This window comes from Orcinus orca, chromosome 16, assembly GCF_937001465.1.
Source record: "Orcinus orca chromosome 16, mOrcOrc1.1, whole genome shotgun sequence".
Classification (NCBI taxonomy): domain Eukaryota; kingdom Metazoa; phylum Chordata; class Mammalia; order Artiodactyla; family Delphinidae; genus Orcinus; species Orcinus orca.
In genome coordinates this window covers 23,434,817-23,456,382 of record NC_064574.1, presented here as the reverse complement: position 1 = coordinate 23,456,382, position 21,566 = coordinate 23,434,817, and the positions used below count along the sequence as shown (strand labels likewise).

Genomic DNA, 21,566 nt, shown 5'->3' with positions numbered 1-21,566 from the left:
GGGGGTGGGCGCAGGAAGAAGGTGCCCTCCCGGCTCCGCCCCCTCCGGGCGCGGTGGGCGGGGCGAAGCCCCCAGCCGCCGCTGGCCCGCCCCGCGGGGGGTGGGCGTCGCTCGCAGCGCTTCTCACAAAGTTTGTTTTCTCCCTCCGGGCGGGTGGGGGAGGGCGAGGAGAGCGCGGAGGGGAGGAGAGGGGATCTGACGTCAGGCCGCGAGGTGCTTTCCAGCCGCGAGCTGTCAGGCCGAGTGTCAGGGCCGGCAGGTACGCGGCGCGCTCCCCCGGCGCCTCCCGCCCCCTGCCGGGACGCTCGGGACCGAGCCCTAGGCCGCGTGGACGGAAAAGCTGCTGGGAAAAGTCAGTGCGGGGCGCAGGAGGGGGGGCAGATGGGGGCGGGGGGCGCGCGGACAACTTGGAAAGTTTCTTTTTCTCGGCCGGGCGGGGGAGGGGGCGTCGTCCAAGCGCGTGCGATTGTGGATGGGTGACCTCGGGTGTGTTTGAGTCCCGACTGCGGTGTGCTGACTGGGACCGGCGTGGGGGGGGGGGCTGTGCCACCCCCCCGGAAAAAGTTAGCTTGCGGCCCTTTTGGGGGACCCAACTCCTTAGGAACCCACCCCGGTAGAGGGCCGCCCCTGCCCCGGGCCGGGGTGAGCGCGCGGGGGGCGGGTTTGTTTGGTTTCAAAAGTGCACGTTGCTAACCGCCGGTAGCCCCCCCACCCCCCGCCGCGGCCGAGCCGGGGAGGGGCCCCCCGAGAGTGACAGCTGCGGGTGGGGGCAGCCGGAAGGTCTCGGAGCTGGGGGAGCCGGGGAGCCCGCGCGAGTTCCCTTTTCCTTTGGAACAAAGGAAAGTCTGTCTCGGAGGCATCTGTCACTCCCAGGCGGGCCAAGGAAGCGGGGCGCGTGGGGCCGGCGACCCGAAGAAAGTTTGTGCGCGCCGGGTCCCTCGGGCAGGCCGAGCCTGAGCCGAGCCTCCCGCGGGCGAAGCGCGCAGTCTCCGGGGCAGGGGGCGGCCAACATGGAGTCTGGGCGCAGGATTGGGGGGGGCGGTGCGGAGATGGGAGCCCAGCCCCCTCCCCTCCCCCTCCGGGCCGAGTTCGGAGCACAAAGCCGAGCGCGCAGGCTCGGCCAGCCCCGCGCCCCGAAGAGTGAGGAGCGCTGAGCGGCTGGGGAAGGGGGTGGGAACCAAACTTTTTCCTGCCCCGGGACAGACACGTGAGTTTTCTTTCTTCCAGAGCCCCCGCCCCACCCGGATTGCAGGCCCGCGGGCGAACAGAAGCGCCGAGTCTGACGCGGGGTGGGGGGCTGAGGGGTGCAGGCGCCCCGAGCGCAGGCCGATTCCCCGCCGCCCCGGGAGCCATGTGCTCCGACTCGGGTCTGGGCCGCGGGGGAGGCTGCGCGCTTTGTGTGAACTGCTGGGAATGCAGCGTGAGTGCTCGGCCCGGGGGAGTGTCGGGCCGAGCTGGGGAAGTTGTCAGAAAGTTGGCGCGGGAGTGGTTGCAGGTCAGCGTCGTGGCGTGTGTAGGAGGGTGCCCTGGGCGTTATGTCGAGAGGGTGCTACCACAGGCCAGTTAGGGTAAGAACTGACCCTTAGTATGATGTCGTCGGGAGTTGACCCAGTCTGAGAGATCGTGGGTGGGCGTATATCCAGGAACTGGTTGCGTGGTACCAGTTGTTCGTGCTAGACGCGGGGTTTGTAAACTGTGTGTCTGCTGAATTTGTCGGTGAAAGTCCTGGGGGTTCCAGGGGCTGAGTGATGGGTTGGTGCCAGTTATCTGAGTGCTCTTAGAGAGTTGCCTGGTGTGAGGCTGGGTGGGAGTGTGGGGTGTGTGTGTGGGAAGCCTCCTGGATTGGGATTTGTAAACTGTGTCTGCTGTATTTGTCGGTGAATATCATGGCTGGAGTGCAGGACGCTGCGGTAGAGAGGTCTGTGTAGACTGAGGGGGTCACCTCCACACGCCACCCACTGGAACCCTGCAGACTGGGACTTGACTGGCAGCCAGGGTGGAATCCGTACAGATAACCTTGAGTAAACTTCTCACAGCCTGCCAGGGCTGCATCCCTGCCTGAGCTCAGATCCCAACTGCCCTGGCCAGCTAAACCTCAGAAACCTGACCTCAGAAAGCAGCCTGCTGTTGCTGCTCTCTGAGGAGTGGCACCTCTAACCAATGCCTGTCTCACCTCCAGGTGGCCCGGCTGGGAGGGTAGACCCTTCCCTCGAAAGCCTGGCCTAGCCAGCCCGGATATCTGGGCTCAGGCCCAAGTCGAGGAAACAAAACCTGGGAGATGCCAGAGTCTGTTGGCCCAGCCTGCTAGGGAGCTGTTAAAAGGCTGAGGAGGGAGGGGCCTTGAGATTCTGGCATCAGCTTGTCCTGGAACTTTTGGTTTTAAAATGTGTATCTCTTTTGCGTGTGCGAACAAGAAGTTTGTTGGGGATAAGCAACTGAGTTGGATTGTCTAGGGAAACACCTTCCTTCAATTAACAGATGAAGAGGAGGCTCAAGCCCAGAGAGGGAGGGATGCTTGCCCAAGGTCACACAGCCAAGTTGGAGGAACTAGAGCCCAGCCTTGCTTATTTATCTGGATTTCTGAAGCACTGATTCTGGGACCAGGCCAGGGGCTAGATGACAAAGGAGAATGAGAGACAACCAGTAGGGATAACTCAGCATCTCTGCAGGGTATACATAGTAGGTACACAGTAAATGTTACATGGATTGCTGTAGGACTGTGGAGACTGATAGGGTTTCCAGACTCCTCACTGGGTCCTGGGAGACCCTGGAAGCAAGATGGGATGGGGGTGGAGGACGGGGCAAGCCATCTGGGTCCAAACCCTGCTTCCATACCATATCCTGGAGGTGAGATTTTTTTTTATAACAGCTTTATTGAGATATAATTCACATACCATGCAACTTACTCTTTTAAAGCAAACCAGTGTTTTTTTTAGTATATTCACAATTATGCAACCATCACCACAGTCAAGTTTAGAACATTTTTATCACCTGGAAAAGAAACTTCATACCCTTTAGTTGTCACCCTTCTATCCCCTGCAGCTCATTCTGGACATTTCACGAAAATGCAGTCATAGAGTGTGTGTTTTTTGTGACTTCTTCTTTCACTTAGCATAGTAGTTGCAAGGTTCACCCACATTACAGCACGGACCGGAACTTCCTTTTCAGAGCTGAATAATATTCTTCTCTATTATGGGTAGGCCACATTTTGTTTAACCATTCATCTGTTGGAGGACGCTTGGGTTGCTTCCACCTTTGACTATTATGAATAATGTTACTATAAACATTTTTGTACAACATTTTGTGTGGACGTGGGTTTTCATTTCTCTTCGTAGCTTAGCTACCTTAGGAGTGAAATTCCTGGGTCAAATGGTAACTCTGTTTAACAGCCAGAGTATCTTGGGTGACCTTCTGAATCTCTCTGGGCCTTGGTTTTTCTCATCTGTAAAATGATGATGATATTAGTGTCTCCCTTACGAGGGCATTTGTGAGGACTGAATGAGATAATAAAGGTGAAATGCTCAGTACAGAGCATGGAAAACAGGCCTCAGTGGTAGCTGTAATTACTTCTAGTCTGGTTCTGCTTATTAATGATCTGCCATTAATTTCAGTAGTTATCTACCAGCCTGATGAAATAGAGGCATTTTGGACCTTTCCTTCTACCTTGCCCAGGCTTTGGTATGGCCTGAGACTTTGACTTTCGATTACCCCGTTTCTGGTGTCCTAGGCTCTAGTAATGATGTGCTGGAAGACTAGGGAAAGGGTCAGAGGCACCACATGGTAATAATGTTCCCCTCCCCTTTGTCACCTGTTTTAGGCTTGCCTGAGGTCCAGCGTAGCCCCTAGACACCATGTCAGACAGTGACCTGGGTGAGGATGAAGGCCTCCTCTCCCTGGCAGGCAAGAGGAAGCGCAGAGGGAACCTGCCCAAGGAGTCGGTGAAGATCCTCCGGGACTGGCTGTACCTGCACCGCTACAACGCCTACCCCTCAGAGCAGGAGAAGCTGAGCCTTTCTGGACAGACCAACCTGTCGGTGCTGCAGGTAAGGAGCGGGTAGCAGGAGACCTGGATTCTGGTCCTGTCCCAGCCCTGTCACGGACTCAACTGTGTGGCCTTGGGCTGGTCACTTCCCCTCTCTGGGCCTCAGTTTCTTCGTAGGTCAGATGAGAATACCCACCCTCTCTGCCTCAAGGGAAGACAATTGCATGAAGTCATTGAAGCTAGATTTCAGATTTTGCAGAGTTATGAAGAGGCAAGGAATTGTTATTAATGTCTAGGTGTCGTCATTAACACTGGAGGCTAGGAGAGGGTGAGAAGGCATTGAGTGTCTGGGATTTGGCCTTTAGCCCCAGATTGGTTGGCAATTTGGTTTCATGGGGCAGCTGGTGATCTGCAGAGTGGTTAAAAATGAGTTGGAGTCACGGTTAAGGAAAGGGCAGGAGTCAGAGGTTCTGGGGTCAAAACCCCATTCTGCCACGCAGGAGTTGTAAACCACATCTTGATTTCCCATCTGTAAAGTGGGATTAGACGGTCTGACTGAACCATTGGGAGGAATAGATTCAGAACTGGATGTGAAAGTGCTCTGTGAACCACAAACATGAACACGCTCAGAAGATCACGTTATGCACTTTTGGTCAGAGTGAGAGGTATTACCCCCTTTGAATTGCCCCAGTTGCTGACCTACAGGTGTTTTTGTTCTGTTTTCCGGGTGCTGAGGTGAGACCCCCCGGACTGCCGCTGCCTTGCCTCCAGTTGGGCTCTCACCTACCTGGGAGACACAGAACAGGCCCCCAGCCTAGCAAAGGCCCACCCTCTGCCCCGCTGGCGCCCCACCCCCCCCACCCCCTGCTGCCTCCCATTCCATCTCTGTTCTTTCCTGGCCCACTACTCCGATCCCTGGCACCGTCTCTTTCCCTTACCCTACTCTGAACCCCCCACCTCTTCCAGCTGCGTCCTTCCTCCACGAAGCCTCATGGTGAGTATTCGGCCCTCAGAATTCCTGTCACCTGACTTTATACTCGCTGGGCAGTCTGTCTGTGAGAAAGGCTCTAGAGCTACTGACCCTGACTCGGATCCCATCTTCTCCACAAGAGAAAGCTTGGACATTGGCCAAGTCACTGCCTCCTCTCTCAGCTTCGTGTTTCCTCACCTGAAAAGGGGGGCTGATTGTAGCACTTTCCTGGCACGTAAGGGTTGGGGGGCAGGACTGAGAAGAATTCAAGGCCCACTGTGAGGTGTTTGGCACAGCATGGGCACTTCTCTCCCTTTCATCCTCATCTCTCCTAGACCATAGGTCTCGACTTAGCAGTTCCTAGAACCTCACAAGTTTACCGATAAGCGCTGCACTATGCCCAGCTCTATGCGGGGCAGGGTTGGGATCCCAGAGAGGATCCAGGCACATTCCTACCCTAGGGCGTGTCTAGTCTGGGATGGGAAAGCAGGGGAAGACCTGGCCGCTTATGTTTGCAAAAAGTGATCACCGCTGGGGCAGATGGCAGCAGAGACTCAGGGCAGGGCTTCTGAGAGGCCTGGAGCCTCAGAAGGCCTTCCAGAAGAGGTGGACTTGAACTCACAGGATGCAGAACAGCACAGGCCAAAGTCTTGGTGCCTAAGAGCCAGGATTACCCAGATAGCCTCTTTGTTAGTCTTAACTGCCTGCAGCCTAGTTCGTTCTTCCTGTCTCTGGGGCCCCTGAACTCCCAGGCCTCCGGGCCTTCTCCCTTGGTTTCTTGACCTCTCTGAGCCTGGCTCACTCTGTTTAAGCATTTTCTCATGAAAGCATTCTCTGATTCCCCCAGCTGTGTATTCCAGTGTGCCTCTTGCCTGTGCGACCAAACCGCTTCCACACTGTGTCGAAACTGCCTTTTATCAGGGACACTTTCTCAAGACTGAATAATGTGCTGACTCCTCTTAAAGAAAATCTTTTTCACAGACTTGCCTCCCTCACGTGTACACTTGAATAATTTTTATCACGTCACTTAAGCATGCACAAACGTAAAACTGGGTAAAAAAGCCCCTTGCTTTCGCTCTTATACACAACTGTGAAATAACCAGTTTTCCAAAGTAAACAGACGCAACACGAATGAGAGTCCATCTAACTGCATTAATAACAAATGGCGGGTGGTGTTTTGTTGACTGCACTGTGATGTGCAGCATGACAGAGGCACTGGCTCCAGAGTTGAGCAAACCTGTGTTGCCAGAGGCCACGGCACTCCTACTTGTGATCAGATTGGAAACACAAAACCAAAACCTTCTTGTGGGGAACTAGTGGGCCCCTAGGTCGGCATATCCCCAGATCCCACTTACAGAAATGTAGGTCTGGGGCTACAGCTAATCCATTTCAGGATTAGCTGCTGGAGACTTCTGAGGAAGGGCCGGCGGGATCCTGGCATCCCCTGGTGGGAGGGGTTCCACTGGTGGCCACCCTGTTCTAGAGGCATGCTGAGAGTTAAGGAGCGGTGGGGGGACTTCCCTGGTGGTCCAGTGGTTAAGACTCCACATGGGTTTGATCCCTGGTCTGGTCAGGGAACTAAGATCCCACCTGCTGCACAGTGCGGCCAAAAAAAAAAAAAGAAGCACTGGGGACCATCTAGTACTCCTTGATGGAAACTGTACCATGAATCCCAAGCAGCACCAGCCATACATCCGTGCTTGAAGGTCTCACAGGCACCCCAGATTTCCTGACTGATAACAGGTAATTTGTCCAAGCTGGGTCCTTCCCTTTCGAAGGGACTCCCCTTGACAGCCCTTTCTCAGCTCCTTTGGTCTCACCAATTCCTATACATTTACCCCTTAAATATTTCCGGAATATAGCTTCTTTCCTACCCTAGTCCAACCTATCATCATCTGATCACGTGTCACTCCCCTACTTAAAACCCTTCAGTGGCTCCTGCCAACCTATTGACAACATCATCTTTCCCAATCTGTGTAGCGGGCCTCATCCCTGGCCCCCCATATTGCTGCCACACTGATAGATACCCCACACCACTTTGCTCCCACCCCTGACCAGGGAGACTCCTGACCCCTAGAGGAGCTCTGTGCTCCCACAGCACCGGGACTGGGTCAGCATTTGGACTTGACTGATTGCTTTTTAGAACACACTAAACTCCGGAGGCCTCGACTTATTTATCACTACATCCTCAGTGTTAGCTCAATGCCAGGTATATGGTAGGTGCTCAGTAAATAATTGTTGAAGTGACAAAAATGCAGATAAAAGTGCTAGAGGGAAGTCCCTGGTGGTCCAGTGGTTAGGACTCTGAGCTTTCACCGCCGAGGGCCCTGGGTTCAATCCCTGGTCGTGGAACTGAGATCCTGCAAGTCGCGCATCGGGCCCCCCCGCAAAAAAAAAAAGTGTTGGAAATGTCAATAGGCAGGACCTCAGAAATAAAGGAAATGTAGTGGCTCCTCAATCTGGAAAAGCTGGTTTAAGTCAGTCCCTGGAGGCCTCTCTTTTTCCTGTATCTAATTTTTTAAATTTCCATTGTTTATTACGAACGTTTGCAGATAACCGCAAAAGTAAGAGAATATTATAACACACCCCTGGCACCAATCACCTGGCTCCAGCAAGCATCAACGTTTTGCCAAGTTTGTTTTCTCTCTCCCTGGGGACCTCCCTTTCGATTGTCTCCTTTAACTGGCCCAGCAGCAATTCATTAGCAAGTCAATGAGTTATTTAACTAACTGGTTAGCTGGTACTTGCCCGGGGCGAGGCAGTTGGGAGGGTAAAACCAAAAAGTCATTTGTGAAGGATTTTGACGGGTCCCGGTGACACCCTGTAAGCCCACTTTATTGCTGTGGTTTCTGTTCTAAGGGGCTGCCAGTTGGGCAGGGGAGGTAAGTGTGGCGGGGAGAGTTCGTGCCCATTCCTTCTCTGTGTAATATTGATTGGGGCTGTGCTCTGTGCTGGGAACACAACAGTAGAACCGGCACTGTCCCCCCTGGGGGAGGGAAGACATTGAAAGGACTGAGAATTCAGTGTAATTAATTACCCATGTGTGTCAGCTGAGCTGCCCTGGTAGGCAAGCCTTCTCCGGAAGCTGTATATGAATGGAATCCTGACAGACTTGAAGGATTGGGGAGGTGAGGGGCAGCAGTCCCTCTGGTACTTGTACTGGGCAAGAAAGGAGCCTGGTGCAGCAGCTGTAGTGGCCTGCTGTGTGGTGAGGGGGTGGCTTGGCCCTGCCCTCAGTGAACTTGTATCTCTCGAAGCTGCTCTCCTTACTCTGGCTCCAAAGATAGCTGCCTCCCGATTCTTCCTCCTGGTAACCACTGTCTCCCCACCTTAAGGCCTTTCATTTGTATATTTTTTGAGCTTTTGTGTAAGCTTTTTTGCTTAAGTAAAGGGTTTGGCCCGCAAGGACAAGTTAAACCAGTGGGTTAAACCATTGGTTCCTAAGCTTGGGTGGCAGAACTCTGGAGAGCTTGTTTAAAAACACATTCCTGATTCCACCCACCCCTCTCCCCTGCCCCCCATCTCTGAAGCGGATGAGACCAGAGCAGTTTTTTAAAATCACCCTCAAGGTTATTCTAATACAGCCAGCAGCCTTTAGGAGCACCGGGATACGGGTGGTCACAACACTGGGACCGTGATGTTTGGGAAAGGTCTCTCCATGCCCTCTCTCTCCCCTCTTTCGCTTCTGTCTTTCACAGTTGAAAAGACATTACAATTAAAGCACTTGTGTCGCCTTCAAAAGCCCTGCTCTGGTCCTCATGGCCTTTATCTGCTCCCTAGTGCCCCTCCCACTCCCATTTGCCACAGTGATTCCTCCTGTGTCCTTCATCTCAGCCACTGATTAAAAAAAAAAGAAAATACTGACAGGGCAGCAGCCTTTCAGATAGGGCCCTGTTTTATGGTAGAGACAGGCTTTCAGGCACCCAGCCTGTGTTTTGCCGTATCAATCACAGAATTCACCTTGGCATTCTCCTACCCCCTCCCCGAGGACCTTGAATTGGGGCAAGTCACATGCTTTTTTCCTGACTTAGGCGTGGGTCAGGCTGCTGGAAGGGGCTACAGAAAATCCGCAGAGCCCATTATCGCAGCTGGCACTGGTGGTGCACTCGGGCCTTGTGCCCTTGCCCGGCTGCCCTCAGCTGTGCATTTCTATCGGATGAGAAGACAAAACAGTGAGTAGGCTGCCAAGTTTTCTGTGGACCAGGGTGAGCACGTGGGGGGGGTGTTTTTCTGCTGTTCTCTTCTCAGAATTAGAAGCCAAAATGGGAGGTGCAGCTAGAGGCTAAGTGCCCATGCATCTGCTAGCAAACGCCACGCTCCCCTCCCCAAGACTGCTCTCAACAAAAGCACTGGTCCCTACTCCTCTTGACCCAGGTCGCGTTTCCCCTGCATCCTGGGCTGAGGTGGAGAGGCGTAGTGCTCTCCTGTAGCGCAGGTAGCCAAGGAGGCAGCTGCAGGATGGAGAGATGGAAGCATCTGAGCAAGGAGAAAAGGCCTCAGGCTGACTCTCCTCCGTCTGTTGTCTTCACCTGACAGCGGTAGCTGCCTGGAATCAGGCTGTATCTGGATCCCATCCTAGCCTTTGCCCTTGTGACCTTGAGCAAGTTGCTGAATCTCTCTGATCAGGGTCTCTGTTTCTTCAGTGGTTCACATAAAGTGGAGATCATCACAGAACCTCTCATAGGCTGTTGAAGATTAAATGAGTTAGTTAGATGGGAAATGTTCAGAACAGCGCCTGATACGTTTTGAGTTCAGCAAGAGTCTGCTTTTAGGATTATGGTGATGCCTTGCAGCTATCCATTTTGTTCCTCTGTTGGTAACACAGCAGACCAGAATGAGAACAGCAGCAGGAGACCTGAGTTTGAATCCCAGCTCTGTACTCGGAGGCTGTGTGACTTTGGGCAGGTTCTCTCATCTCTGAGTTCCAGGTCTCTCTGTAGTACTTTGGGGACACTGCTTACTACCGTCCAGGCTTTCATGAAGATTAAACATGCAAGTGAGATGGTTGGCGTGATACCTTGTGTCAAAGATCCTTAGTTCCTTCGTCCACTCAGCTGTTCAGTCTTCCTTCTCCCTTGGGGCTCCCCTGCAACTCCAGCCAGGATTGGAGTGAGCAGCTCAAACAGTGTCAGCTGATGCCTGGTGTGTGTGTGTGTGTGTGTGTGTGTGTGTGTGTGTGTGTGTGTGTGTGTGTGTGTGTGTGTGTGTGTGTGTGTGTGTGTGTGTGTGTGTGTGTGTGTGTGTGTGTGTGTGTGTGTGTGTGTGTGTGTGTGTGTGTGTGTGTGTGTGTGTGTGTGTGTCTGTGTGTGTGTCTGTGTGTGTGTCTGTGTGTGTGTGTGTGTGTGTGTGTGTGTGTACTGAGAGGACCAGAGAGGTAAGGGGTAAATGAGAACCCCAGAGGCAGGGTCCTTCCAGGCTGGAATGGAAAGGGAGAGAAGCCACAAGAAGGCTCTGGCTCTGCCCTGCCCATGAGCTTTCCCAGCCTGACAGGACCTGGAGCCTGGTGCTATCCTTGGGTCACCTGTGGAACAGGTAGAGCTGTAGGCTGCTGGGCAAGGAGCCATGCCAACTCCAGGCGCCTGCTCTTGTCATAGGTGGCCATCCCTTTGGCTGGGTAGTGGTACTCAAGGCCTTGCCCAGGTGTCAGCTAAGGAAGGTGATAGGGGTAGAAACTGGTATGGGAGCCCTGAAGAGAGTTGGGCCTTTGATCCAGTCACCCATTAGAGGAATGTTAGGCATTGCCGCAGCCCACACAGTTCCTGGCATCTCAGCACAGGAGAGGTGTGGGGAAGGGGTTTCTGTCATTTCTTCCCCTACAGCAGCTACTACATGCTCTGTAAGTTTCTGTTGATGAACTAAGAGGAGAGCAAAGGCAGGACCAGGAGAAGGACGTACAGTGTGAAAACTAGCTTAAGCCACTGTTTGGGCCCCTTTGGTGGTTAAGCATGGTGGTGGTTAAGCATGGTGTTCTGGCTTAGTGGGATCAGCCCTGCCTGCTTCTGTCTGTTCCTTAAACCAAACCCTTTCCTGCCTCAGGACCTTGGCATTTGCTGTTGCCTCTGTCTAGAACACTCTTCCCTCAGCTTTCTGTGTGGCTGGCTCTTTCTTATCTGTTAGGTCTCAGCCTTCCCAGACCCCTTATCTACGGAGGTCTCTCTCATCTTTATATACTATCTTTTCATTCCTGTCTCTTTCCTTCCTGGCACTTCTCGTTGCTATAGCAATGTTCGTTCATTGCCAGTCTCCACAACTAGATGGACCATAAGCTCCGCAAGGCAGAGTGCACATCTGTTTAATTCACAGAAGCATGCCCGGCACCGAGAACTGGCCTGGCACGTAGCAAGCATCGATAAATATTATTGGAGTGAGCACGAAGCCTTGAAAGGGAGAGCAACAGGAAGGTGAGAAGTTCTAACTTGACCACTGTAGTGAGTAAAATAAGCTGGGCTCTGGGCTCCTGTGATAGTCTGAGAGAAAGATTCAGAGAGTAGGGGTTCTCGTTCCTCCAGATCCAAAGGTCCAGGCTTGGGGATCCCTGGCTGGAGGTAGAATCCTGCCTGACTTCTCCAGGCTCAGCTTTATATATGTTCATCAGTAAAATGGGAGCTGATCAAACTCACAGGACTGATAAAACTGTTAGAAGAAAATTGCGTAGCTGTACAGTGCTTCGTAAACGTCAGCTATTGGTAAAGCTTCTCAACGAAGGCTCCCAGAAAGACGCCTAGATATGTGGGGGCATACCGTGCCACACCCAGGCCTCATCACCAACACACTCCCACAGTTTGTCTCTTCTCTCCAGCTACTTTTCTGTTAGCAGGAAAGTGATTAGGCAACTTTTCCCCTGTGGCAGCTCCTCCAGTGGAGGGCAGGAGGGAGAGAGATGGAAAAAATGATAAAGGCTTGTATTTGCCTGTTGAAGGAAAAACGGGTTTTGTGTTCAGGAGCCTTACACCAGCCACGCAGCTAAGAACCTGTTCTCTAGTCTAATCCATAACTTCTTAAATAATGCCCAGGTGAGCTTGTTAAAGGATTGGTCTCGTCACATCTCCAGGCTGTTAGGAGTAAATGAAAGGAAGGAGGGTGTAAGTGGCTGATCTTTTCGCTTGATGAGTAATGATGCCATGATTAGGTGCCTTCTCTGGGGTGTGCAGAAACTGTTCACACTCTTCCTGAACAGTTATCTACCCTCATGGTGCCATTCATTCAAGTATGGAAAGAAACTGCCAGGCCCTACAGCAGCTGTAGGTGAGGAGAGATGTGTTCTGAAACCATTTCCTCTGCCTCAGCCCGATCTCTGATATCTTAGATCAGCCAAGACTTAGAATAGTAGGCATTCTCCAGGTAGAGAAGAGGGTGTTCCAGAAAGAAGGAATGTGATGTGCAAGAGGCATGGAGTTTTGTTTTGTTTTTTAAAGCACAGGGCCTCCATGAGGGCTGGTGAGCAATTTCACATGAAGAAGAATATAGGGGCTTCCCTGGTGGCGCAGTGGTTGAGAATCCGCCTGCCAGCGCAGGGCGACATGGGTTCAAGCCCTGGTCCGGGAAGATCCCACATGCTGCGGAGCAACTAAGCCTGTGCAACACAACTACTGAGCCTGCACTTTAGAGCACACAAGCTACAAGTACTGAAGCCCACGCGCCTAGAGCCCATGTTCCGCAACGAGAAGCCACTGCGATGAGAAGCCCACACGCAGCAACGAAGACCCAACGCAGCCAAAAATAAATAAATTTAAAAAAAGAAAAAGAAGAAGAATACAAGGGCTGGAAAGATAGGCCATGAACAGGGGAGGCTTTTAACACCCAGGCCCAAGAGTCTGGAGTTGTTCCTATAGGCAGTAGGAGACAAATGGCAGTTTTCTAGAACAGGAATAACAGTAATACATTTTAGAAAGTGAGTGACAGCCAGTGACGAGGCTGGATTGGAGAGCTGTGGATCTGGAGGCTATTATAAAGGGTCCAGACAAATATAGGATGGGTGCTAGATATGCCTTGGTTTTGCAGCAGACCACTTAACAGTAAGAAATGTCATGCCTCAGGCATAGGCCCAAGAGGATTGATCTAAACAATCAGCTGGACAGGAATGGGGTCACGGTTAATGGTAGCTTTCTCAGCAGCATATAGGAAAAAAGGATTTAAGGATGTTGGTTGAATGCACATTCAACCACTGACCTTGCTTTTGCTTGGAAACAATAACTTTTCTTCTACCTGAGAGTCCCTTTAGTGTCTTTGTGGCTCTTTCCCTGGCATACAGCAAGACTCTATTCTAGAATCTTAGGAGTGAATGGCCCTTGGCCCCATCCCCTCTCCTTTCACACACCCATATCCAACTGGGCACCAGGTCCTGTCATTTCCAGTTTCCCAGACAGATCAAACGTTTGTCATCTTCTCATCATCTCCCTTAACCTAATGTGAAGTACTTGCACTCTGCTTCCACTGTTCTCCACATAGCATTTTTAGCATTCTTTGCCTAAAACCCTCCTGCGGCTCCCCATCTTCCTTGGAATAAAGAACCAGATCCCCACCATGAGAGGTAACCTCTAGTTACCACTCTGAGCTCCATCCAGACAGGACATCCTTCTCTGAGCTTGTCATAGGCACTTTTCAGGTGTTGATCCTTTTCAAACGAATGCTCTTCTCCCCTCTGGCCTCCCACCTGATAAGTAGGTTTACTGCTTATCCTTCAGATCTCAGTTCGCAAGCCTTTTCCTCAGAGAATACTACCCCGAGTCCACGAAGACTGGATTGGGTCTTCCCATTACTGTGTCCAACAGCACCGACGTACCTTCCCTTCATTGGCTGGATCACAGTTGCAGTTTATTTTCAGTTATATCATTTCTTCTTTAACTCTGTCTGCCCAACATAAATCTGAGGGCTGCGATTGTGCCTGAATTGTTTGCTGCTGTGTTTCTGGGGCCAGGAACGCAGGTGCTTTGCAGCCGGTTTTGAGAGAGTAAACTGATCACAGTCTCTCAAACTCATTCTCATTCCAGATTTGTAACTGGTTCATCAACGCCCGGCGGCGGCTTCTCCCAGACATGCTTCGGAAGGACGGCAAAGACCCCAACCAGTACACCATTTCCCGCCGCGGGGGCAAGGCCTCCGATGTGGCCCTCCCCCGAGGCGGCAGCCCCTCAGTGCTGGCTGTGTCTGTGCCGGCCCCCACCAGTGTGCTCTCCTTGTCCGTGTGCTCCATGCCGCTCCACTCAGGCCAGGGAGACAAGCCGGCAGCCACCTTCCCACAAGGCGAGCTGGAGCCCCCCAAGCCCCTGGTGACCCCTGGTAGCACACTCACCCTGCTGACCAGGGCTGAAGCTGGAAGCCCCACGGGTGGACTCTTCAACACACCACCGCCCACACCCCCAGAGCAGGACAAGGAGGACTTCAGCAGCTTCCAGCTGCTGGTGGAGGTGGCGCTCCAGAGGGCTGCTGAGATGGAGCTCCAGAAGCAGCAGGACCCGTCACCCCCATTGCTGCGCACTCCCATTTCTTTCGTCTCTGAAAACCCCAAGTAGGCATCTGCCAACAGGGGTGCTCGAGGCTCGAGCCAGCTGTCCTGGGTTTCCGTTTTGGTCCCCCTTCCTACAGAGGGTTTTCTTTGGATCATTGCCAAACATCGGGATCATCTCCTCTGTCCAGAGGTCTTCAGCAGGAAGACGCCAGCTGGTGTCACTGCACTGGGATGGGACCTCTCCTCTGCTGACTCTGCCGTTTCTCCAGGCCTCCTCAGTGATGAGACCAAGAGATTGGAGACAGGCATGGTGCTGCTGCTGCAGAGAATCCCCGGGACCCCTTTGTTCCCACCTGCTTTCCTGAGCTGGGCGCAGGAACCCTGCCAAGTTCACTCACACCTGTGCTGGGTCCCAGTTGCCCCTGACAGGGCCTCTTTTTGTTAAGTGTGGACATTCCAGGTTCATAAGTGTGAACAGAAGAAAAGAGGAGCCCAGCAGATGTAACAGAACCGACTCCGGTTGAATGTTTAGGTTTTTGCTAAACTTTGTGTTTATTTTTCCCTCTTTGCTGTGGTTTGCATTAACAGGTGTAGTTAGCCCAGGTGTGGGGAATGAGAGTGCATTGCTTGATGGAGTCTGATAAACTGAGAATGATCCACCACTGCAATTGGTGATTGTTTTGCAAGGAAGAAGTATTTTCATTTGGGGGACCAGCTAAATCTCTGCAAAGTTCCAAATGGTTGTTTAATTGTTGGTTTGGTTTACAAAAAAAAAAAAAGTTAGAAAAAACTTTTATGGGCTTTGGCTTTTCTGCATCATGCACAGAAGGGAGAAGGGGATAAAGCCACAGCCAGAGAGAGGGTCCAACAAATCTGACCAAACCTTCTAGGTGCAGAGCAGAGAAGGATGATAGAGGTGTTTTTCTGGTTGGTTGGTTGGTGTCTTTACTGTATTGTGGGGGAGGGGAGGGGGAGGTAAGCTAGGCTGAGCAGTGGGGTGGTGTTTTTTTCTCTTTCATGTTTTCCCCTTCTTTATCTTTGAAAGCTTCACCCCGCGGCCTGAGTTCTGAATTCCTTCTAGGAATTTGGCTTATTGGGGCCAGAATGTCAAAAGCTCCCTGTTGCTCCTACTTGGAGAGAAGTGAGCCATCTAGTGGTCAGGAAGGCCTTTTAGCTGATCCAGACGGGCAGCTTTTCCCATGATGGTGGCCGGAAACTGTTCCTGGAGGAAACATGGAATAGTGCCCCCAGCTGCCTGTGGAACTGCCCCGGGAGGAGGCTGGGGCTGGGAATCGGTCACGAAGCCTGTTCGCTGTGAGTGTCTTTCTGTTGCACCTCTCTTTAAATTGGAGTTGCAGAAGCCCCTGCCCCGAACTTCACAGTGAAACGGATCGCAGTTAGTCTTATTCTCCTCCCGCAACCCCCACCCCCGCCCTGGGCCCCGCTTTTTTTTTTTTTTTTTTTTTGCTGTTTCATTGCTGATAGCATTCAACAGCAATATACCCCATCTTTCTAGTATATCCTAAGAAACACTAATCATAGGTTTTTAGGTGAAATATTTTTGTTCTGAATAACATTGTTACTGGGCCAAAAGACAGGTCAGGATCCTCAGCCTGTAGTTTCCTGAAGTTGCCATGCTGGGCACAGAGGGAGAGTTCCTGGGTATTGGCTGACTTGGGTGGGCTTGGCTGGGAGAAAGGCAGCAACATGTGTTCTGTCCTTTCTGGGATGATCCCTGAAGACTTCAGGGAGGCTCCCCAACTTCTGAGTGCTTGGCCCACCCATTGCTGTGGGAGTGGGGATTGGTTATTTAAGAGAGGGGGCTTTGCTCTCTGTTAGTGGGCAGGTTTTCTAGGCTCTCTCTTCTGCCTCCTCCCCTCTCTGTGCCCTCTCCTGGCATGCCCCGGGGGGGATCAGGGACCCTCACCCTCCTGAGGCCCAGCTGGGGAAGAATGAACACGGCAGCTTCAAGATCAGTTGAAGCTGCTGCTTGCCCGGCCTCTTGCACCCCACCCGTGTCTCTGAGCCCAGGTCTGTTGTCACTGTTGCAGGACACTTGCAGCAGGGGACTGTGGAAGCGCGCTGGGCTGGGGTGGGACTTTCCCTCCCACAGTGCACTGAGCAGTGGAGGGTGGTGAGGGGTCAGGGAGCCATGCTGCTGAATTCTGGTTGGCACTCCCCCCTTGTACAAGACGGGGAGGCTGGGGGCAGGGCAGCCTCTGCTTGGTTCAGTTCTGAGGTAACCCTGGAAGCACAGTTATCCCGTTGGATTATTTGAGCAAAAAACTACTGTAAATAACTTCGGTTTTTGTCTTTTGTCAAATAAAGTTTTTTTGTTTTTTGGTTTTGGTTTTGTTTTTCAAAGCAGAAGGACTGATCCACTATGACCCTGGGCCCAGCCTGGAGACAGGACAATTGCTGAGTTCTTACTCTGCCCCACCTCTTTCACCCTACCTCTAGTAGCTGCCTGGAAGTGTTGTGTACTCTGCATCCCTATTTCCTGGGCCTCACGAGTATTCCACATCCTCTCCATCACAGTGTGCAGGGGGCATACATATCCCAAGCTGGACCAGTCTTCCTTTGCGTCAGCAGTCAAGCTTTGGGGTTGCTAAGTGGTAAGGGAACTTAGTGAGCTGGTAACTTTGTCCCCCCCTCTCCTAATGAGGAAGGAGCATGACTACAGTATGAAGCCGGCACAGAAAGAAGCAGAGATGTTATATGGATACTCTAGACATGTCTGAAACCAGTACCGTCTCTGGACTTCCCTATTATGTAAGCTAGTAAATTCCCCTTTTTGCTTAAGCTAGCTGTGGTAGCATTTCTGTTGAAATGACTGTACATTGTAATTGCAGCCCAAACATCTCTCTTTAACTTCTGTTCACACAAACATTCACAGAAAAGAAAAAAATGAGAGGGCTTCCCTGGTGGCGCAGTGGTTAAGAATCCACCTGCCAGTGCAGGGGACACAGGTTCGAGCCCTGGTCCAGGAAGATCCCACGTGCCGTGGAGCAACTAAGCCCGTGCGCCACAACTACTGAAGCCTGCGCACCCAGAGCCCATGCTCCGCAACGAGAAGCCACCACTATGAGAAGCCCACGCACCGCGATGAAGAGTAGCCCCTGCTCGCCGCAATTAGAGGAAGCCCACGTGCAGCAACGACCCAATGCAGCCAAAAATAAATTTAAAAAATGAGATACTCTTCTCATAGGTAAAGAAACTGGGGATTTGTTAAGTTACTTGCCTGAACTTACACAGCCAGTACTAAGTGGAACTAGGATGTGAATTCCAGTCTGTCTTGCTTTAAGGTCACCCTGAGGTCTGTCCCTCTCTTATATAAACTAGTGATAGGCAGTTCACTGCCTACTGGCATCCAGCTATCTAACATGGTTTCGGCTAAGCACTAGAAGTTTCCTCCATTGAACCAAATTGGCTTCTTTCTGATTTCTCCCCAGTACCCTGGATGGAGGATATAGATCTCTCCCACAGGTCACTCTCCTTTAGGAATTTGGAGATGCAGCCTCCCTGCTCAAGTTCCCAGATTAAAGTGCCCCAGCTCCTTTAGCCATTCATCCGGGGTCCTGGTTTTCCCACTCCCTCCGTCAGTATCCCTCAAGCTGGACACTTGGCCCTGGGGTTTGGCAGAACAGGAACATGCTGGAAGGGCTCTTCAAAACAAGAGTGACGCTCATTTTACATGTGGAAAGTGAGTACTAATATTCCCCTAAAAGGGGCAGTGATTTGGATGGTTCAGCTGCCTCAGGAGAGATGGCTTCTTACAAATACTTTTCAAAGAACTGAAAATAAAAGTATCTTCTATAACCAGCTTCAGACTGATGAGCCCTGGAGTGAGCAAGCACTCTAGATAATGAAAGGTGACAGGGACAGTGTGGCTAGGGCCCCTCTCCTCTGAAGCTAGGAATGTTATATAAGGACATCTGCCTGTTCTGTAACACTCTCATTTAGGAAATAGCTTTTTAAAGGCATTTCTGCTCCTTAGTCTGAGTAGCTGTGGTTGGGTTGGCTGATTCTCTGTCTATGTCCCTATTCTTCACAAGGGGGCCATGATGATGCTTCAAGTCCTTAGTTATCAGTGTGACCTTAGGCCCTGTGTCCAGTAGTAAAGGAAAAGGAAAAGTGGTAATGATGAGGGTGGGGGGTATGCCTTTAGACTGACAGTCAAGGAAGGCCTCTTCCTTTCCACTGTTTTTGGGAGTGGTGATTTCTCCATGGACCCCCAGCCTCACGGACCCCGCTGGGAAACTTTTCCCCAACTCAGCCCCATGAATAAGAATCCCTAGGGAGGGCTTCCCTGGTGGCACAGTGGTTAAGAATCTGCCTGCCAATGCAGGGGACACGGGTTCGAGCCCTGGTCCGGGAAGATCCCACATGCCGCAGAGCAACTAAGTCTGTGCGCCACAGCTACTGAGCCTGTGCTCTAGAGCCTGTGAGCTACAACTACTGAGCCTGCGTGCCACAACTACTGAAGCCTGTGCGCCTAGAGCCCGTGCTCCGCAACAAGAGAAGCCACGACAATGAGAAGCCTGTGCACCGCAATGAAAAGTAGGCCCCGCTCACCGCAACTAAAGAAAGCCCGCGCCCAGCAACAGACCCAACACAGCCATAAATAAATAAATAAATAAATTCTATTTTTTAAAAAAGAAGAAATATAGCAACACTCTGTAATGACATTCATTTATATATATATATATATATATATATATATATATAAAAAAATAAAGAATCCCTAGGGATTCAGGACTCTGGATTATTTATTTATTTATTTTTATTTATTTATTTAGGCTGCGCCGGGTCTTAGTTGCGGCACACAGGATCTTTAGTTGCGGCATGCGGACTTCTTAGTTGCAGCATGCATGTGGGATCTAGTTCCCCGACCAGGATTGAACCCAGGCCCCCTGCATTGAGAGCACAGAGTCTTACCCATTGACCACCAGGGAAGTCCCTGGATTTTAAAACTACACTCTAGGGACTTCCCTGGTGGCACAGTGGTTAAGACTCTGTGCTCCCAATGCTGTGGGAGGGGGCAGGGAGGGTTCAATCCCTTGTCAGGGAACTAGATCCCGCATGCTGCAAAGATGATCCCGTGTGCTGCAACTAAGACCTGGCACAGCCAAATAAATAAATAAATAAATGTTTTTTTAAAAAATCACTTGCCCAATACCACACAGCTTTTAAGTGGGAGAACTGGGACTAATTACCCAGAGAAGTAGTTCTCATGCATCAGGAGAGCTTACAAAAATGCAAATTCCCAGACCTTACCCCCAGAGAGTCCAGAACACTGACTTATCCCCAGGAAACTGCTGGGTTGGGAAGGTAGCACCTCATCTTTCAAGGTTACAAGGTGAGAGGAAGACTACCACCAAGTAGTCCCCCAAGACCATTTGACTTCCCTCGGCTCCTAGGAGTTTATAGTGTCCTAAAGATCAAGTGTAGCCTTCCTGAGGTTGTCATTTTAATTACATAAGTAGTCAACATTCACTATAGAAAAATTTTAAGTAAAGGTACAGTAGTCCTTTTACTTTCCACAGTTTCAGTTACCCATGGTCAACCTCAGTACAAAAATATTAACTGGAAAGTTCCAGAAATAAACAGTTCATAAGTTTTAAATTGCATGCTGTTCTGAGTAGCATAATGAAATCTCCCACCCTCCGGGCCGGGAACGTGAATCATCCCTTTGTTCCACTTATCCATGCTGTATGTGCTCCCCACCCCGCCTATTACTCACTTAGGAGCCTGCTCTGTTATCAGATCCAGTGTTGTTATACTTCAGTGCTTGTGATCAAGTAACCCTTATTTTACTTAATCATGGCCCCAAAATGCAAGAGTAGTGATGCTGGCGATTCAGATATTCTCTTACTGTGCCTAACTTATAAATTAAACTTTATCATAGGTACGTACACATAGGAAAAAACATAGTATACATAGGATTTACTACTATCCATGGTTTCATGCATCCACTGAGGGTCCTGGAACATGTACCCTGTGGATAAAGGAGGGACTACTGTAAAAGGAGAGGAGTTCAGTATAGTGACTGAGAGCCAGCCAGCTTTTGGAGACAAACGTATGAAAAACATTTAGTAAAGTTGGGACCTGGTAAGGGCTCAATAATGCTAGTAAAATATTTCTTGTGAGCAAAAAGAAGAGGGCCGGGGCTTCCCTGGTGGTGCGGTGGTTGAGAGTCCGCCTGCCGATGCAGGGGACACGGGTTCGTGCCCCGGTCCGGGAAGATCCCACATGCCGCGGAGCAGCTGGGCCCGTGAGCCATGGCTGCTGAGCCTGAGCGTCTGGAGCCTGTGCTCCGCAACGGGAGAGGCCACAACAGTGAGAGGCCCACGTACCACAAAAAAAAAAAAAAAAAAAAGAAGAGGACCAGCATACAAACTCAGACCTCTACTTCACAACCAGTGCTCTTTCTACAGCTCCTTGGTTTTCCCCCACATGGCTCCTGATTTCTGTGATTCCATCTATCTCTGTCTGAGGCCACAATCTTACCCCTCAGAGCACATCTTCCTCCAAACCCTGCTATAGGCAGCTGGCAGTGTTACAGGGGCATTCAACTGGAAGGGACACCCTCAGGCCCAAGACTGACATCATATGTTTAACTGGTGCTAAAAAGCCCCAAATTCACAAAGGCAACATTTCTACTTCCAAATCTATCTCTCCCGCTTCCAAATCTGACTCTTCATTAAGTTCTTTTCCATCTTAGACCACCCAAGACGTTTATTTTAACCAGATGGATGCACTGGGTTTCAGCCAAATTCCCCACTTCCTAAGATAAGGAAAGCTTTGGGTAAAAGCAGAAAGGGAACACGTCTCAGTCCCATGAATACCTTCTCGGCAAGGGCTTTCCAGGCTGCCAGCTTGGCTCTGTCTGCTCCTAGAAAGCTAAGAGGAGGGACACAGATGAGGTTTCAGATGGCTGTTGGACCTCTAACTTTGCTGTGTGACCTTGGGCAGGATCTAAGCACCCTTCCAAATACAACTTTCTGTGACACTCTCCTCTCCTCCCATGTAAACCCAAACTTACAGAATCTTGGAGTTAAGAGCAGAGCTTCAAAATATGATACAATATGACATATAAAGAATTAACTTTTGCGGGGCGGGGGGAGGCGGAGAAATAAAGTTAGCTCTGTTTGCAGGTATGATCG

At 51.1% G+C, this 21,566-nt stretch overlaps 1 protein-coding gene and 1 long non-coding RNA gene across 7 annotated transcripts in view; one reads left to right on the top strand and one right to left on the bottom strand.

Annotated features, from left to right (window-relative positions):
- The window catches only part of LOC117202468 (uncharacterized), a 33,633-nt gene that overhangs the window by 6,597 nt on the left and 5,470 nt on the right, over window positions 1-21,566 (bottom strand). Inside the window, exon 3 of one of the 2 annotated variants that reach the window (XR_004484827.2) lies at window positions 20,405-21,303. The exons of the other annotated variant lie outside the window; for it this stretch is intronic. This is a non-coding gene — a long non-coding RNA (uncharacterized LOC117202468). Of the gene's footprint in view, window positions 1-20,404; window positions 21,304-21,566 lie in introns of those variants that run through there. 2 annotated transcript variants of the gene reach the window in all.
- Window positions 4-16,745, top strand: TGIF2 (TGFB induced factor homeobox 2). Of its 5 annotated transcripts, none has more exons than XM_049699343.1 (3): window positions 4-130; window positions 3,818-4,043; window positions 13,943-16,745. In XM_049699343.1, exons 2-3 carry the CDS (start codon window positions 3,852-3,854, stop codon window positions 14,462-14,464), a joined length of 714 nt encoding a protein of 237 aa, XP_049555300.1. In that variant the 5' UTR covers window positions 4-130; window positions 3,818-3,851; the 3' UTR covers window positions 14,465-16,745. The 5 variants fall into 5 exon arrangements, with proteins under 5 accessions (XP_049555300.1, XP_033289560.1, XP_004272856.1 ...); XM_033433669.2 differs by lacking the exon at window positions 4-130 and adding an exon at window positions 165-259; XM_004272808.4 differs by lacking the exon at window positions 4-130 and adding an exon at window positions 181-352.